This window comes from Rhincodon typus, chromosome 5 (assembly GCF_021869965.1).
Source record: "Rhincodon typus isolate 14 chromosome 5, sRhiTyp1.1, whole genome shotgun sequence".
NCBI lineage: Eukaryota > Metazoa > Chordata > Chondrichthyes > Orectolobiformes > Rhincodontidae > Rhincodon > Rhincodon typus.
In genome coordinates this window covers 44020010-44040515 of record NC_063336.1, presented here as the reverse complement: position 1 = coordinate 44040515, position 20506 = coordinate 44020010, and the positions used below count along the sequence as shown (strand labels likewise).

At 39.1% G+C, this 20506-nt stretch overlaps 1 protein-coding gene across 8 annotated transcripts in view; it reads right to left on the bottom strand.

Moving 5' to 3' along the window:
- fbxl4 (F-box and leucine-rich repeat protein 4) overlaps window positions 1-20506 on the bottom strand; it is a 115162-nt gene that overhangs the window by 70047 nt on the left and 24609 nt on the right. For all 8 annotated transcript variants that reach the window (XM_048596926.1, XM_048596931.1, XM_048596930.1 and 5 more), the window contains one exon: window positions 13980-14307. In XM_048596926.1, coding sequence (XP_048452883.1) covers window positions 13980-14307 — 328 coding nt within the window. The remainder of the gene's footprint in view (window positions 1-13979; window positions 14308-20506) is intronic.

Below are 20506 nucleotides of genomic sequence, written 5' to 3'. Positions count from 1 at the left end.
CAATGCCTTCTGGATTTTGGTTGTTGTAATGGGGTACCTGGACTCACAAAAGTAGAATTAGAAGAAAAAATGGAAATTATTCAGCCTGGAGCTCGGTGACCAGTGGTGTTCCACAGGGATCTGTTCTGCGACCTCTGTTCTTTGTGATCTTTATAAATGACTTGGATGAGGAAGTGGAAGGGTGGGTTAGTAAGTTTGCCAATGACATGATGGGTTGGTGGAGTTGTGAATAGTGTGGAGGGCTGTTGTAGGTTGCAACGGGACATTGATAGGATGCAGAGAAGTGGCAGATGGAATTCAACCCAGAAAAGTGTGAAGTGATTCATTTTGGAAGGTCGAATTTGAATGCAGGATACAGGATTAATGGCAGGATTCTTGGCAGTGTGGAGGAACAGAGGGATCTTGGGGTCCACGTCCATAGATCCCTCAAAGTTGCTACCCAAGTTGATAGGGCTGTTAAAAAGGCGTATGGTGTGTTGGCTTTCATTGGCAGGGGAACTGAGTTTAAGAGCCGCGAGGTTATGCGGCAGCTCTATAAAACCCTAGTTGGACCACACTTGGAATATTGTGTTCAGTTCTGGTCGCCTCATTATAGGAAGGATGTGGAAGCTTTAGAGAGGATGCAGAGGAGATTTACCAGGATGCTGCCTGGAATGGAGGGCAGATCTTATGAGGAAAGTTTGAGGGAGCTAGGGCTTTTCTAATTGGAGCGAAGAAGGATGAGAGGTGACTTGATAGAGGTTTACAAGATGATGAGAAGCATAGATAGAGTGGATAGCCAGAGACTTTTTCCCAGGGCGGAAATGACTATTACAAGGGGGCATAATTTTAAGGTGATTGGAGGAAGGTATAGGGGAGATGTCAGAGGTAGGTTCTTTACACAGAGGGTGGTGGGTGCGTGGAATGCACTGCCGGTGGTGGTTGAAGAGTCAGATACATTAGGGACATTCAAGCAACTCTTGGATAGGCACATGGATGATAGTAAAATGTAGGGTACGCAGGGTAGTTTGATCTTAGAGTAAGATAACAGCACTGCACAACATCTTCAGCCGAAGAGCCTGTTCTGTGCTGTACTGTTCTATGTTCTATGTTCTTAATTAATTGTTATCCCCAATAATCATCATTATTCCAGTAAACATGAAGTACACACACAAGGGATGAATCAGCTTCCTAAACACTGCAGTATTCAAACTGGTACAAGACAATAGGTGTAAAGTTAGCAATAAATATTTATTTTCAGAAATATCCCTCACACAGTTCCATATACAAAAACCCATCGTCATAAACATGTGTTCTACGTACTGCTGAGATCACAGCTAAGCAGTTGCACAGTTGTCTCTCATGCAATCAGTAAACACCAGGGTAGTTCACAGAATGTGAGCCACTTTGAGATGTGGTAACACCTAAATGCAAGCCTTTATGAAATAAAACCATCAGTATTAAATTATACCAATTGAGAACAGTATTCATTATAGCATTCACTATTCCTTTGTTGAAAGGTTTAAAACTGCTCTCTCACACTTTGTAGCTGCTACACCCCATTTTCAGCCCTACACACCCCTTTGGAGCTCTTCTCTCCCCATTGCCACCTCTCATTCCTCGCCCAGATTTGCCAACTCACTCTCACTACCTCTCCACGGCTTCAGGCCCCTCCACCTCAAGCCTTATTGTTTGTTTCTGCCCTACATCCTTTGAGCAAGAGAAAACCTGCTTGTGATTGGAGGAGCAGCTCCTCACAGATCCTCTCCATTCTATTTGGGGATGGCGGGTGACTTTTTATCCTATTGGTCACCCCATTATTAAATTTTAGTGGGTATTTTCTGGAGTGAGTTCACCCACCTCCACTGCACATTTAAGCACTGACTGGAGTAAATGTGTTATCAAATGCAGGTTACTATCTTCCAAAGTCAAACCACCTACCCCCACCCCCCTCACCCCCCTACCCAAACACCTATTCAACTTTCAGAAACTGGGTGGAGCAAAGGCCAATTTCTCTCCTGGCACACCCTCTCAACTCTGCAAATTTCAGGGACTATAACCAGATTGTACGTACATTGCAATGCTGCCACCAAAAGCATACCTATAAGTCATACATAGCAATCACAACAAGACAATAAAACAGTTAACACCAAATGCATTGGTTACATGATCTCAAATGCAGCAAATTCCTGCTGCCATTCTGTCACTATGTTGCCAGAATACAACATCCCCCTAAAATTTCCTATGACAAAAGAAACGTAGATTATCTAGACGGCATAGCGATATCTGCTTTACATAGGATCACATAGAGAAAGTTATTTCCGACATTTGTGCCTGCCTTTCGTAAGTCATCATGCTATTGTTGTTGAAAAGGCTGAGCTACTCACAAATGAAAATCTCTTGTGTTCTTGAGCTCATTAATAAAATTTTGTTCTGCAGTGGCAAGAAATGTTCAACAAAAACTGGTTCTTTTAAGCTATAAGTAATCAATATCACTTGTGAGCTGTATTACTTTAAACAGCAGTCCAGAAACATTTTGAGGGGAGCAATTTGATGATTTTTTATTCTGAATTTCCAACACTGAGGTATCTACAAACAGATATGTTCATGTACTCTTAGTGCATACTTTAAAATACGCATCAGGGAACAGGATTATAAACATATTCTCACTTTATATATTATATCTGAATTCATGTATGCAATTTCCTTTTGCAGATGTCAATGAACAGAACTTATATGACAATGTGCATCAACATTGTTACATGTGCAAAGAGGAGGTGAGAGATAAGAAAACCAAGGTTCGTGAGATTAGGAGATTTTGTGCACGCTACAATGAAGGAAGTGCACATTCTAATCAAAGTGTCACTGGAAATTATCTTCCACCACAGTGGAACATTCTGAAATTTATGCAACACGGCTTCACTCTGTCTTAGGCAGCAACAGAATGTTGGGTGCAACCGATCTGTAGGTGAAATGACAGCAACCCTTCCAGCTTACCAGATACACATGACCAGAGTAAAATCAAACTTCATTCCTGTCAAGACACAATGGGATTCCACTGCTTTTCCCTCCTCCACAATTAATGACAAAACAAAAGTATAAGCCATACCTGCACTGAAAAAAAACATGACAAGCTTTGAATTCATAAAGATGAGGAGTTGCATATCTCCTTACTTTTACACCAACAAATAGCATGCTAAAACATGATAGATTTTATTAATATTCTGTACAAAATGATGGTTCAGTACACAAAGAACTAAAAAAAACACAATTTAAGCAGAAATGTTATTGATCTTTGAGCTCAAAGTTTGCAATGATGCAACACTTGCCAATCATCATTGCTAAACTGGACTATTTTGACAGTTGTGTTGACAAGTATAAAACAGGAAAACAACTTTTTTATTGTCATCTCCTTTACAGATATACTGTTGTAGCAGAATCACTAGAATAATTAAATGACAGCATAAATATAAAAAGCCTTAGCAATGCAATAATTAACAATCCCATTTTATTTTCCAAACTACTTTGTAAAACTAAATCATTCTATGTTATCTCGTAAGAAAAGAAAGAATCCAAAAGACAACTATACAGGATCAAAAAGTACAAAAATGCTTCAAATGTGGGTGCAGAATGTGAGCAGCAATTCTTTTGTGTACAGAATGCCAATTCAATGATACCAACTTTTCAGGTATTATCAATGTAAAGATAATCACTGGATGCTAAAGATCCATTTCATAACGCTCATGTCAATAACAAAAGAAAAGCTGATCGTGTTTTTAAAATAATGTCCACAATTTTGTTCCTTTTGTTCAGCTTAACCTTTGCTCTCCCACCCTCTCATGAACACAATGTGAAGCAGCCTGTCCATTTCAAGCCATCAGTCCCATTGCCTGCAAGAAGCAACAGAGCAGAATAGTGGGACAGGAATCCTGTGCTCTCACCAATCCAAGCTAATTGAGCTGGTTGTTAACAGGTGTAAATGTTGGACGTTTTCATTTTTTGAATGGCAGCGGATGCTTACAACGCAAGGATCTAGTCATGACCACTCCAGGATATTGCAATGACCCTATGAGAGGGTTAGTGGGGCAGAGGGAGACTGGGCACTTACTATGGCAGTCCTCCATGTTTTTCTTGTCATGTTTTTCTTCACTGCAGGTATGGCTTATACTTTTGTTTTGTCATTAATTGTGGAGGAGGGAAAAGCAGTGGAATCCCATTGTGTCTTGACAGGAATGAAGTTTGATTTTACTCTGGTCATATGTATCTGGTAAGCTGGAAGGGTTGCTGTCATTTCACCTACAGATCGGTTGCACCCAACATTCTGTTGCTGCCTAAGACAGGTGGCAAAGTGATACTAAGCACCAAGGCTGTGACACTGGTTGGCAAACCCCTGGCACTATGTGTAAGGTAAATGTAAAGTTGCCACAGTCCTTCCAGACCATAGGACTGCTCTCTCATTAATGAGAGAGAGATGACTGGTGGTGGTTTAATCAGAGGGTCACCACACCGCAGGTGAGGGCAGGGGTTGAGAAGTAACCTTCATGGCGATGCTGGAACTGAATTCTCGCTGTTGGCTTCACCCTGCTTCACAAAACAGCCATCCAGCCAACTGATCCTCACCCACGTAGTAGAGAAAAGATTTTGTCAGAGTTGGACAGTAGGTTTCTTTAGTGACTGACACAACCTCACAATGGCAGAAAATCCAATGTTTTACTGCCGTTACATGAGTAGCCTAGGGACATAGCACTGTCATTTGTAACCATGTGACCATCAAGACCTCATATGTCTGCTCAATTTCCCAGTGACTGCAAAAATTCCTTCCATCAACAGTCCATCCTGCCTCAGGTCCTCAGTCCAACCTGCAGAGTGCATGGATAGATCCAAGAGGACAGAAAAATCCCTCAAGCAGATGGCACCTGACCTCTCTGTCTGCAGGCCATACTCAGAGACACATAAAAATATTTAAAGATTCTATTTCCAATGCGTTTTTCAGAAAGAGTTCCTAAGACTCACAATCCTCAGAGAGAAAACAAAATTGTCTCATCTGTATTAAATAGATAACCCCTTATTTTCAACCATAGACTCCCAGTTCTACGTCTTTTTCACTTCCATCCTGTAAGAATATTTGACATCTTAAAGATTTCAATCAAGTCACCTCTTAATCTCATAAACCCCCAGTGGATTCAAGCCTTTCCTGTCCAATCTCTCCTCATAGCTAGTCCAGTTCAGTTTCTGTACAGTGGTAACCCGGAGGAATTTGACATTAAGAGATTCAGCAATAGAAATATCTGCCATTGGATGACAAGGGACAATGCTTAATGATTCAATCAGTTTGGGCATGGTTACTGTCTGACACTTATTTAATACAAATTTTACTTGCCATATAAAGAAAAGCCTGGATGTGTTCCAGTTATGCTGAATTTGACCATGGACTTCTTCAGTATTTGAGGTGTTGCAAATGTGCTGAATATTGTGTGACCATCAGCTAACATTCCCATTTCTGATCTTATGGTGGAGGGGAGGTTCATTATGACATAGCTGCGGATGTTGGGCCGAGGATACTACCCTGATGAACTCCTACAGAGATGTCCTGGAATTGAGTCAACTGATTTTCAACAACTACAAACATTTTCCTTTGCGCCAGGTATGATTCCAGCTTGTGGAGAGCTTCCCCAACAATTCCCCCTGACTCCAGTTTTGCTAGGGCTCCTTAATGCTGCCCTTGGTCAAATGTGGCCTTGATGTGAAGATCAGCCACTCATACCTCACCTCTGGAGTTCAACTTTTCAGCCCACGTTCGGACCAATGCTGTAATGAGATCAGGAGCTGAGTAGAGATTCAGAACAGGTTTTCCATTTGCAAGTGCCACTTGATAGCACTGTCAACAACCCCCTCTATCACTTTGCAGACTCATATGGCAGTAACTGACTGGGTTGGATTTGACCTGCTATTGCACACTGAACATACTTGGGCAATTTTCCATATTGTCTGATAGGCGCCAGCTAGACAGGAACAGCTTAGCTAGGGTTTCCACTGGTTCTGCGGCATAAGTCTTCAGGACTAATGCCAGAATGTTTTCAGTGCAATAGCCTTTGCAGTACCCAATGACATTTAGCAGTTTTCTTGACATCACATGGAGTGAATCAAATTGCTTGAAGACTGGCATCTGTGATGCTAGGAAGAGGAGCCTATTGAGTCTGCTCCACTATTCAATGAGATCATGGCTGACTTGACAATCCTCACCAGAACTTTCCTGCCTTTTCCCTATAATCTTGATTCCCTTATTGATTAAAAATCTATCTCAGCCTTGGGTATACTTCATGTCCCAGCCTCAACAGCTCTCTGCTGTAAAGAATTCCACAGGTTTGCAACCCTAATCTCTATTTTAAATGGGAGACCCATTATTCTGAGGTTAAGCCTTCTGCTGCTAGACTCTCCCATAAGGGGAAACAATCTTTCAGTATCTCCCCTGTCAAGTCCCCTAAGAATCTTGTATGTTTCTGTAAGATCATCTCTCATTCTTCTAAACCCCAATGAGTACAGAGGTTCTCTAGACTGCCTTTAATGCCAGTGCATCTTTCCTTAGATGAGGAGCCCAAAACAGCTCTCAGTATTCCAGCTATGGTCTGACTATTGCCCTGTACAGTTTCAGCAAAACCTCCCTACTTTTATACTTCATTTCCTTTGAAATAAAGGCAAACATTCACTTGCCTTCCATGTTGCCTGTTAAATTTGAATGTTAGCTTTTTTGTAACTTATGTACAAGGTCTTCCAAACATCTTTGTGCTGTTTTATGCAGTCTTTCTCAATTTACATAATATTCAGTTCCTGTATCCTGCAAAATGTAAAACCTCACATTTCCCACATTATATTCCATCGGCCAAGTTTTTGCTTACTTGCTTACTTTCGCCTACTGTCTACATCACTCTGCAGAGTTTGTGTCATTCTCACCACTTGCCTTCTCAACCATTTTTGTGTCATCCAGAAACTTAGAAATAGTACATTCATTTTCTTCATCCAAGTCATTAATATATTTTATAAATAATTCCAGCTCCAGCATTGATCTCTGTGGTACTTAACTAGTTACAGGCTCCCGTCTTGAAAATGCCCCCACTTATCCCAATTCCCTGCCTTCTGTTAGTTAGTTAATCTTCTATCCATGCTAATATACCATCTCCAACACCATGGATACTCACATTGTTAAGTGGCCTAATCTGTGGTATGTATACCTTCTGAAAATTCAAATAAATTACATCCACTGTTTCCCCTTTATCTATCCTGCTTGTAAACTTCTCAAAGCATTCTAATAAACTTATCAGGCATGATTTCCCCTTTTTGCAGCCATGCTGATTCTGCTTGAGCATATGATGTGTTTCAAAATGTGTTGCTATTAAATCCTTTATATTAGACGCTAACATTTTTCCCAGTAACATATGTTAAGCTAACTAGCCTTTAGTTAGCTTTTATTTTATCTCCTTCCTTTTCAAATAAAGGTGTTATATTGGCAGTTTTCAAATCCTCTGAGACTTTTTCAGAATCTACTGATTCTTGGAAAATTGCTACCAGTGCATCCACTATCACCGTAACTACCTCTTTTTAAATGTGTTGTCTGCAAATAGTTTGGCGTATTCTATTTTAGCTTCATTTTTTTGCATCATAAACTGGTTTTATTGTTAAAACTCAAATTGGAATATTGCATGTTTATGTCTTAGTAAGAAACTATCTTGTTAAAACCCAAACAAAAATATGATCCATTAAACTAGATTTCAGTCTGGGATCTGACTTGTAAAGTACATAAAATACCAGATGAGGCCTAAACAGCTTTTTATGCAAATGCATTCCAATAATTTCTTTACCATCTGATCTACTTGCCCTGCAATCTTCAGTGATCTCAGCACATGCAGTTCAACTCAGAGGGAAAGACCAATTTTTAAAAATTTGCAATACCTGTAAATGAATGTACTGGTTGCGCTGGGAGTTCCATTTTGAAGTTTACAGGATGAGTTGGACCAATGTGTTTCGTCTGCCGGTTTTACTGGCTTTTCCTTCTTGGAGGGTCTCTCAAGTCCTCCAGCTTTCTTAATATCCTCCAGTTTATTGTGTATTCACTTACTCTATTTATCCTATTCAAATGCATTGCCTTACACTTCTCTAGATTGAATTCCATTTGCAACTTTTCTACCCACTCAACCCTGCTGTTATCATTCAATCAACAGCCGTCCTCTGCACCACCAACTACACAGCCAAGTTTTGTACCATCTGCAAACTTTTCATTTCTCCCACATTTACATCCAAACCGTTACTATCTATATATGCTCAAAAACAGTAAGTAACACAGCACTGAGTGCTGTGGAATGCATGGCCTAATTAGTGACGGTCAGCATGGCTTTGTGCGGGACAGGTCATGTCTTACTAACTTGATTAAATTTTTCAAGGAGGTAACAAAGGTGATCGATGAGGGTAGAGCAGCGGATGTTGTCCACATGGATTTTAGTAAGGCTTTCGACAAGGTCCCTGATGCTAGGCTCATCCAGAAGATTAAGATGCTTGGGATCCACAGTAACTTGACCACTTAGATTCAGAATTGGTTTGCCCATAGAAGTCAGAGGGTAGTGGCGGAAGGGTGTTTTTCTAGCTGGATGTCCGTGACTAGTGGTGTTCTGTAGGGATCCATATTGAGACCTCTGCTGCTTGTGATATATATAAATGATTTGGATGAAAATGTAGATGGGTGGGTTAGTATGTTTGCAAACAATACAAAGATCAGTGGAGTTGTGGACAGTGTAGAAGGGTGTCAAAGGATACAGTGGGATATAGATCAGTTGCTGATATGGTCAGAGAAATGGCACATGGAGTTTAATCTGGGTAAATGTGAGGAGCTGCACTTTGGGAGATCAATCATTAGGGAAAAGTATACAGTCAATGGCAGGACCCTAAACAGCACTGATGTATACAAGGATCTTGGGGTTCAAGTCCATAGCTCCCTGAAAGTGGCCACACAAACAAATAGGGTGGTAAGGAAGGCGGATAGCATGCCTGCTTCTTTTGGTCAGGGAATTGAGTCAGGATGTCATGTTGCAGCTTTATAATATTTTGGTTAGGCCACACTTAGAGTAGTGCATTCAATTCTGGTCGCCACATTACAGGAAGGATGTGGAGGCTTTACAGAGGGCGCAGAAAAGGTTTACTTGGATGCTGCCTGGATTAGAGGGTATGAGCTATGAGGAGACGCTAGAAAAACCAGGGTGTTTTCTCTGGACCGGCAGTCACTGAGAGGAGACGTCATAGAAGGTGCATAGATAGGGTTGGTGGTCAAAATCTTTTTCTTGAGTTGAAACGTCTAAATACTAGGGGACATGCATTTAAGGTTAAAAGGTTTAAAGGAGATGTGAGGGGCAATTTTTTTTTACACAGAGAGTGGTAGAGGTCTGGAACGCATGGCCAGGGGTGGTGGCGGAAGCAGATACAATAGGGGTGTTTAAGGGACTTTTAGATAAGCACATGAATATGCAAGGAATGGAAGGATATGGACCAAGGGCAGGCAGAAGGGATTAATCTAATTTGGTGTATTGTTCCGCACAACATCATGGGCCGAAAGGCCCCTCCCTGTGCTGTACTGTTCGCTGTCCTATGTTCTATGTTCTAAGAGAGATGTATAAAAAGGATTGATACAGTGCCACCCGCTTAACACGGTGACCCAAAGTTAAAAATTATTCCTGTACAGTTTTATGCACCTTTGATTTGTGCTCTTATCTAGTTCCTTCGTTAAGAAAATCAGGATAATAATAATGTTAGTGTTTACAACAATTATTGAACTTGCAAGAACAAAAAAAAATGTCCAAATCAATATACTGAAAAACAGATGCAACAAAACAGCAACACAGTTGAAAGCTAACTTTATGATACAAATAGATGTCACAGGAAAAACAATGATGCCCAGTTTATTCCCAATTTAGAATTAGAATTAGGTTTATTGTTACGTGTACTCAAGTACAGAAGTACAGTGAAAAGTTTACAATGTCGCCCCACGTGGCGCCATCTTAGTTACAATGTACCTAGGTACAAATCGTAGATATAAAATGGAGAAATAAAGAAAAAGAGTTACATTATTTTACAATTATTCATAGTATAAGTTTAAAAATAAGAAATAAAGTTAAAAAGATAAACATTACAGTCTTTCTATAAAGGACCTGCAGTACATCAACAGAGGGGGCTTCCACATATGGTCTGATTGGGCTCCCAGCTAAGAATTGGTGCAAAGATTTCTGGGTGGCAGCATTTAAAAAAATCTAACTTCTTTGTTTAAAAAAATACGTATCCCATATATTAGCAACCACAAAAAGGGCCTGAAATCTAACTGAACTAAAGACGTTAATTAGCCCAAGGTAAAACAGGAAAACAATTGTCAAGGCAATTGTCAAACATTAAACTAAAGAATGGCCTCACAACAAAGTTGAAATACACAATCTTCTGATCTCCTCCCAGAACTTTAGCACAAGGTCAATGGTGGATATGGCTTTTACATCATTTTTCAAAATTCTCAAAGTTACAGTGGGAACTTCTGAGAATCTGCAGCTTTCTGAAGATTAAGCCAAACATTCCCAGTGTGTAATATCAAATGTATACCATGGTCAGTCAGTTCACATTGAATTAAAAATTTAAACTTGCTTTCCAAAATGCAAATTTTAGCAAGCTCAAGTAAAATATCATGGAGCATTTCAATATGAAGGAGATGGTAATTACGATTAACAAGCATAATTACAAATTCACATACAGTTTCCAGCATGCTCTTTCTCTAAAGCTTCCTAATATCTCAAAGGACGCCCCCTATGAAATCTGATTAAATTATTGCCACTCAGCAGTTCCTAACAATTGTTTGGTCATGTGGCTCAACTAGCACAGTAAAACAAAACTCCTACTTTTAATAGTAATTTCCTTCTCTTCATCAGAGACAATCAAATATCTTGCACACTTCATTCCACAAAATGACTGACAGTTATGAGAAAGCACTTAAGGCTTGTGATTTTGTGGCATCCACTGTTGCCATAAACTGGAGAAACCAGCCTGTTGACTGGTACTACTTCTTTGGTTTGCGGCCAAACCTTACAGGAATACATTTACAATGATCAGCAAATAAACTTGTTTCAGTGAAATATGAGTTTTGCATTCAACATAAATAAAACTACATCTCAAAGAACTTACGAAAGAAATCAGTTTCAATTCATTGTCAGGACGGTATAAAATTGTGTAGTCATCTGATTTAAAGCAAAGGGAACAACTTTACTTTTAACGGCTATGCAAGTGGAATGGCTTTGATGATTGACTCACTTTCAATGACAAATTGTTTAACATCAACCATCAACGTACAAACAACAGAGTACATCAAAGTTCTGATGAAAGATCACAGAACACAAACATTTACTCAGTTTCTCATTCCATAGATTTTGACAAAGTTGTAAGGTATTGTACAATTTCAGCATTGATAGTATTTTGCTTTTGTTCATCAAAGTACAATAGAAGCCAATTAGAATCTGGATTCTGAGATCCAAAAAGTGAGACTGCATTGTAGCTTTTTGTTAGTTAGAATTTTGTTAGTTAGAAAACCTCTATTTTCTCCCATTTTTAACTTGCAAACTGAAAATATAAATTAGGATTTATCTTTTTTGGAAACCATGAGGCGCGCATATTATAAATGATTTTTTGGTATTTTGAACCACGCTCTAACAGACTTCCACTGTTCTACAAATATTGAAGGAACAATTCTGTGAAGCTCTATCTTTAGCCTGAAGCATAAATTCAACTCCAGGTTACTGCATCTTTGATAGATTAAGTTGTGAAATGAGATCAAGTTAGACTGTCAGAACTTTATTCTGCAGCTAAATTGAACTGAAGCCTGGGGATGTTTGATGCTAAGACCAGACTCCCAAAGGATGACCCCTCCTCGTACTAGGTGATGAGCAGTTAAATAGCCCCAGTTACACTTCTGGCATTCAGAGGGAATTTTTTAATGCTATTTTGTCAAGATTTTTCTGTTTTGTTTGGCTGAAGCTTTTGCAGATGAGTGGAAGAACTCTGCTGGAAATTCAACACATATGCATCAGCATCAAACACTTGTGGAAATAGCAAAGTACTGCAAATCCTGGAGAGCTGAAATATAAACAGAAAGTGCTGGAGAAACTTAAAACATCTGGCAGCATCACGGCTGAGTCCATTTGCATTCCGAAGAAAAGTCATATTGGGCTCAAAATGTTAACTCTGTTTTTCTCTCTCTACGGATCCTGCCAGACCTTCTGAGTTTCTCCAGCACTTTCTGCTTTTATTTCAAGACTTGTGGGTCAGGCATATCACTTCATACAACCAGTCATAGGTTAACATTGGGAAGATTGATTACTTGTCCTTTACTTTAGTCAAGAAATCATCTGAAAAGAGTAAACTAAAATGAAGCATATTAAAGTGACAGGAGTTGATTTTTCCTCATTATTAACAGCCAATTTAATCTAATTCCAAAAACCTATTTCCAAAATTCTACTTGCATGAAAGTTTTTACTAGTTTCTTTTCATTAATCAACATGCAATATGAATTAATATGTACAACCCAGACTTAAAAACATATGGCGCATTTTCCCTGGGTTTAGATGACTGTAATGTCCATGCAAACAGATTCACAAAGTCTGAGACTGGAAGTATTCCAGACCAAGTGTTTGTCCCTTAGATTCAGATTGTGCTTGTTTTCTTGCCTTTGAATGCAATCTATTTTGCAGGTAATTTTTAGCTTTGTGACACAAGGCTAAACTTTCACAATATCAATACAGGTCACTTCAATATTTATTACAGAACTTTGCTTACCTGGACAGAGGAATAAAGTGCCTGTGGGAGGAGTCTCACATCTGAATCAGAAAGCTGCGGGTTTAGGCTCTACTTAGAGGTATGAGTACTTAACCTAGGCTTGCCCTTCTACACAATACAAATTTACTGTTGGGAGGTACTGATTTTTGGATGAGACATTAAACTGTGGCTGCACTGGTCCTCTCGGGTGAACTTAAAACATTCCATGGCATCATTCAGGAAACTTTCCCAATGTTCAATACGCAGATAAAATTGTTTTGGTCAGATATTTCACAGCTATTTGTGGGAGCTTGCTGTGTGAATATTAACTGCCACATTTCCTCCTTTACAATAGTGACAGCTGGTGTATAGCACTTCGGTGCCATGTAAATGCAAGTCCTTCTATTTCAATGCACATTTATTTAAACAGCGCTGCTTTTGGATGTGAACAATACTGAGGCAGCACGACCAAAATCTATTCGGATCAGATTAAAAACTTTTATTCAATGAACTAAGTCCAAAGTTTTAGGACTTTGGTATAATGTCTTCTGATTTTTTTTGTCCTGAACTTTCTTTTGAAAAGACACCAACTCATCCCTAAGGAGTGTTTGCACAATAGTTTTAGCAGTTTTTCTCACTCTACACCAGGTTCCAATGCATGGATTATTATTTAGCAGAAAATATTAAAAGATGTTATATAACTTAGAATGCAAATGGCACTGTGAATTTCATACAAAGACAATAGTATGTGTGGCAATAGTTACTGAACTTTTTTTTATTAAACTGGTAAAAAGATCTCAATGGCTTCTCCTATTTTTCCCAAAACATGAAGAAACTACTATGGATGAAATTCCTACTTGACAAAATAAAACCATTGTCAAACATCATAAGGGTAGGGTGAAATTTTGTTCTGTGAACTGAAACCATGTTGGTGCTGAAGGCTAATTCCCATATAAAATGAGCCAAGGTATGCATTAACCCACCCTAGATGCAGAATGATGGCCAGGTGCTTAACAACGGCGCATATCCAAAATACTAGTGAAGATTATAGCTCATGGATTATACAGCAAAATTGTTAAAGGCTTGGAAGTAGATCACTTCTTCATTCCTATAACAAGGTAATGCATTAAATCTGTTCCCAAAACATTCTGTACGCATTCTAACCAACCTCTTACCTCATAAGGCAGTTTTTCAAAATAACCATTCTTGATGTATTCAGGCAGGGGTATTCCAGTGATTTGCCCATTGAAGAACTCTAAACTGTGGTCATCCTTGTCATCATCTTCCAGATCTAGCATCGATGGTTTGTGCACAGGAAGAAGCCTGTCCTTAACACCATGTAACAGGACAGCATCCAACTCTGTGTAGTAATCTAGGAGAGAACTGTTCAGTTCCAAGCGAATCAAGTTTGTCATGAAGTCAAGTTGTTTAATGCATGGTGTAAATTGGCGAGCCTGTGAGACATTCACTTTCTCAGGTTCACCTGCCCATAACGTCTCCCATCTGTAGGCACAAAAAACATTAAGCTTGTCAGGATGAAATCAGCCTCAATCTATTAGCTAAAATCATTCATTCATACAATATTTTCAAATTCCAATTTGTATGATACGACTCACTGAAATTGTGCCAAAAGATCATTCAAATGGAATTTCACAAAACTGTACAACAAACACATTTGTAATTTTCTAACTGAGCAATGTATGTGACTGGTGTTGTTAGGATGGTACAGGTCATATGATGGGACAAATCTGGTCTTATGAAATAACAATTAGTTTTGAATAAAGCACATTAGCACTGCATCTTGGCTAAAATACACTTGCAAGTCTTCTCAAAAATGTTTCCCCATTTGACCTTACATGCACATACTATCATTTTTCATTTTTTAATATCACATGTGAAACAAGGTACTCAGAACATACAAAAGACTCACTCAGAAATGAGTAAATTATATTTCTTGGATTCATTCGCTTCTACATGCTACACAAACATACTTTAGGATGAGGGACTATTATAATAGTGTATTTCATTAACATTGATCAACAGGACATAGTCTTCTCATCAATACGATCAACAAACCAACAAGAGTTGCAACTCTTTTGTGTTGGTTCCGGAAGTCAAAACCATTTATTTAGTTTCATCCTTTTATCCGCAGCTCAAGAGGCAGCATTCTCACCTCGACTTGTAGGCTCTGGGTTTCAAGTCTCATTCCGTGGCTTGAGCACAAAGATCATGGCTGACACTCCTACTGCAGTGCGTTAGGAAGAGATGTCTTTTAGATGTAAAAACATCTGAAGTATGTTGTGGAGGTGCCGGTGTTGGGCTTGGGTGGGCAAGGTCAGAAGTCACATGACACCAGGTTACAGTCCAACAGGTTTATTTGAAATCACAAGCTTTTGGAGCACTGCTCCTTTGTCAGGTGAAGTGAATAAAAGCACACAGGCATAGGCTGCCTTTATATTCTGTGCCTGTGTGCTTTTCTTCACTTTACCTGATGAAGGAGCAGTGTTCCAAAAGCTTGTAATTTCAAATAAACCAGATGGGGTATTTTGAACAAGGATATTCTCCCTGCTAGCCTAGCCAATATTTATCCATCAATTAATGAACAAAAACAAATCTGGTCATTGTCACATTGCTTCTGGAGTTTGAGTGCGCAAAGTTTATGCCACTTTTTCTTCAAACAGTACAGCAGAGAAATATTTCATTGGTCGTAAATCAGTTTAAGACATTCCATAGAACCACAGAAATGAGACAGCACAGAAAGAGGCCATTTGGCTCATCTTGTCCAAGCTGACCCAAAGACACCCAGATGCCCTTTCTAATCCCATCTTCCTGCACACGGCCCATAGCCCTGCAGCTTACAGCACTTAAGGTGCAGAAACAGGTTCTTGCTAAAAGAGTTTCGTGTCTCTGCCTCCACCATCAGCTTAGGCAGTGAATTCCAGAGACCCGTCACCCTCTGCATAAAAAAGCTTTGCCTCACATTCCTTTCATGCTTCTGCCACTTAGCTTCAATCTATGACCTCTGATTTTTGAATTCTCTGACAAGGGAAACAGGTCCCTCCTGTCTACTCTATCTCTAACCCTCACAATTTTGTATACCTCATTCATGTCACCCCTCAGCCTTCTCTGTTCCAAGGAAAACAACCCCAATCCCAATATCTCCTCGTAACTACAATTCTCAGCTTGGGCAACATTCTGGTAAGTCTTCTCTGCGCTCTCTCCAAAACAAATACGTCCTTCCTGTAATGTGGTGACCAGAATTACACACAATACTCTAGTTGTGGCCTCATCAGTGTCTTATATAGTTTCATCATTATATCCCTACATTTTTATTGTATTCTTCTACCAATGAAGGAGTGCATTCCATGTACCACTTCACCTACCCGTCTCAGTATATTCCTGCTTATTTACTGTTTGATTTCCCTAAATGCAGTACCTCAATCACACTTATCAGAGTTGAACTCCACCTGCCACTTTCCTGCCCACTCCACCATCTATATCATTTGGCATCCTGCAGCCAATCTCTACACTATCCACTCATGGCCAATCTTTGTGTTATCTGCAAATCCCAATTGTGCCCGTCACATTCAAGTCCAAATTGTTAATGTATAAAACAAACAACAGGGTCCCCAGTATCGAGCCCTGCAGAACATCACTTGAAACAGCTTTCCATTTGCAAAGCCAGACACTGACCATTACCCTTTGTTTCCTGTTATTAAACTAACTTCGGATCCAATTCAACACGTTATTATGTATTCCATGGGGTTTTACTTTTTGACCAGCCTGCCATGTAGGACCTTGTCAAATGCCTTACCAAATTCCATGTAAACAACATCTACTGTACTACATTCATCAATCCTCCATGTCACTTCCTCAAAGAATTCAATCAAATTTGTAAGACATGACCTATTCTTAACCAATCCATCCTGACTATCCATGACTAGTCTATACCTTTCTAGGTGACAGTTTATCTGATCTTTCAGGATTGATTCTAACAATTCGCCCAACACCAAAGTCAGACTAACCGGCTTATAATTTCCTTTGTATCCTTCAGCACATCACCTATGTCGAGAGAAGGTTGAAAAATAATCCTAAGAGCATCCACTTTTTCCTCTTTGATCTCCTTCATAATTTCTTGGGAACAATCCATGCGGCACTGGTAACTCATCCGCTTTCAAGGATTCCAACTCCTCCAATACTTCCTCTTTCAATATGATTATTTTGTCCAATATTTTACACTGCTCCTCTTGACTTACTGTATCCAAATGATCCCTTTTCATTGTGAATATGGAGATAAAAAATTCATTTAAAATTCTTCCAACATCCTCTGCATCTTCACACAAGTTCTCTTCTTTATCTCTGATAGGTCCCTCTTTTACAGCAACTACATTTTTGCAATTTATATATTGGTAAAACATCTTTGGGTTTTTCTTTACCTTGCCTCATAATATATTCTCATGCCCTCTCTTTAATTTTCCTTTTTGATTTAACTGTTACTTCTTTGCTTCTCGTTACTCTTATTTCTCTTTTTACTTCTTTTTAACCATATTCAGTAAAAAGTACTGTATAAATGTAAGGGTTTCTTTTTTTTTCTTTTGATAGCACGCGTAATAAAAGATTCAATGGTTGATGCTGGACTGATTTAGCAAATTATCATTATGTTGTGGGAAAATTATAATTAAGTATTATATTTTGTGTGATCCTTTATGTTCATCAACACAATTTGCTACTGCAGTAACAAGTAGCATGATGATACATCTGAACAAGCTGAATCTTTTGCACAGAGCTTATTTCAAGAATTTCTTTTATAGCTATTGTTATAGTCCATAGCGTCACAATAGTAAACTGGTGGGTAAGTACCAAGAATCAGTGACAAAGTTACTGGCATTCTCAGAATCAATCAGTAAACCATAAGGAGAGATGGCTGCTTTAAGTATTCAAGTGTAAGGACATTACGTCTCTGTTGGGTTGACTCTGTGTCATCTGTTTGGAAAAGAGGAACAGAAGCCAGGCAGAGAGTTATTTAGTTGAAGGATCTCAAGAAGAATCCAAAATGCTGAACAAAAAACCTGGTCCTAACATTTTTGTGCTTTCATTATCAGCCAAAGGAGAAATATAGGAAATTAGAGCAGGAATAGGCCATTTGGCCATTTGAGCATACTCTGCCATTCAAACAGATCATGGGAGACCATTCAACTCCATGCCTTTTCCCCAACAATCATTAGCATCACTTAATCTATCAATTTCTGTCTTGAACATGTTCAATGATTGAGCTCCCACAGCTCTCTGGGGCACAGTATTCCAAAGATTCACCACCCTCTTAGTGAAGAAATTCTGTTCATCTGTGTCTTAAGGGGCCTGTCCTTATTTGAGACTCTGTCGCCTGATAATAGACTCATTAGCCAGAGGAAAGATCCTGTATACATCTTCCTTACATTTATGCCTTGTAAGGATTTTGCAATGTTCAATTAGATCACCACTAAGCCTTCAAAACACTGAAAATACAGGTCCAGTTTCCTGAATCTCCCCTCACACACTATCACAGGGATTACCCTGATGAACATCTGCTGCGCTTCTTTGCAAGTACATTCTTCCTTAGATAAGGAGACCGAAACTGTACACAATATTTGAGATGCAGTCTCATAAACGCTCTATACAACTGCAGCAAGTCAAGTTTGTTTCTGTACTCAGATTCCTTTGCAATGAAGGACAACAGACCATTTACCTTCCTAATTGCTTTCTGCAGTGGCATGTTAGCATTTCATAATTCATGAACAAGGCCACCAGGATCCTTTGGACATCAATGCTTCCCAACCTCTCACTATTTAAGAATAATTCTGCCTTTCTGTTTTGTATTCCTGTGAAAGTGAATAACTTTACACTCATTCACATTATATTCTCTCTGATCTTGCCCATTCACTTAGCCTGTCAACAATAATGTTTGTTTCAGTATATCTCATACTCTATAAATATAGAAATTGTATCTTACAAGAAGAATGAAACCTGGCTCCCATAAAGTTTATGTCTATCAGCCTAGAAGCTCTCATGCTTATCAAGGAGATCTCTACTTCGATCCAAATGCTGAAGACTGAATGCTCTTTTTGTGAACTTGTTGTCAAATAAGGGTATCATATTGGTCTCTGGAGAGATAAACGAGTCATCAAATGACAGGTACGCTTGAAGACCACTGTGCATAAGGTCAGCCCAAAGGGAAACTCTCTAAATAGATAGCTTGGCCTTCCTGCTGTAGCAAAGATGTTGTGAAACCTGAAAGCGTTCAGGAAGAATTTATAAGGATGTTGCAGGGATTGGAGGGTTTGAGCTGTTTGAGGGTTTGGAGGAGAGGCTGAATAGGCTGGAGCTATATTCCCTGGAGTGTTGGAGGCTGAGGAGTGACCTTATAGAGGTTTATAAAATCATAAAGGGCACGAATAGGGTGAATAACCAAGGTTTTTTTTCACAGGGTAGGGGAGTCCAAAACTAGAGGGCATGGGTTTTAGCAGAGAGGAGAAAGACTTAAAAGGGAACTAAGGGGCAACTTTTTCACAGTATGGAATCAGCTGCCAGAGGAAGTGGTGGAGGTTTGTACAATTATAACATGTGAAAGGCATCTGGATGGGTATAAGAATAGGAAGGGTTTAGAGGGATATGGGCCAAATGTTGGCAAATGGGACTCAATTAATTTAGAATACCTGGTCGGTACAGACAAGTTGAACTGAAGGGGCTGTTTCCGTGCTGTACATCTCTATGATTCTAACTTTGATGAACTGTACCTAGTAGCTATGTGCAAGTTCCATCTGAAATTACGTTGCAAAATAGTAGTGCCAAAACTTAAAATTGCTTGAAATTCCTTCCTTGACTATTTTATTTGAAGCGTTTAAACTAAAAGGATTTGATAAGAAACAAATAAATTTCAAACCAAAACATTAAACATTTGCACAGTTAGGACCAACAGCATAAGTGCAATGAATCTTCTTCTCTGTGATCTGCAACACTCATGCTCTCTATTAAGTCATGTGGATGAGTGCAGGTGATGCTCTTCTGAAGATATGGTTTAGGTTCCTTTCAAGTATGACTGAAACAATCTCTTAGCAATGCATTTTCAGTCATTCCTTAAACTATTCCAGCATCCCTATTTCCTCTCTGTGAAATTAGCAAAGGCTAGAGTTTCAGATGGAATTATTACACTATTTTTAATAATAGTATCACACAATTGAATTGTAGAATCCTAACCTCTCAAGTAGTTATAATGAATCCATGAAAATAGTTTAGTCTTGTTGCCCACAACACTGCTCACTATTCTGCACCACCATCTGTGACAAGGATAGCTTTACAATATGTACAGTATCATATGATCTTTCGTACTGGAAGGATACCAAGGAAATTTTAATCGACTGCATCTATTTGTTTTTATGTGTAAGGCAAATACATGGTACAAAGCAAAGAGAATATTTCTATTTTACTCTCTGGTCAACATGAGGTCACGTACACATATAATAAGAAGCACAAAGGACAGGAGTAATAAGAAAAACATGAGTCCATTAAACATACTTTACCAAACATTTCAGCAAGGTTGAAAAGTAATAATGTAATAGTGTTCAAGGTTAACAAGGTGTAGAGCTGGATGAACACAGCAGGCCAAGCAGCATCAGAGGAGCAGGAAAGCTGACATTTCGGGTCTAGACCCTTCTTCAGAAATGGG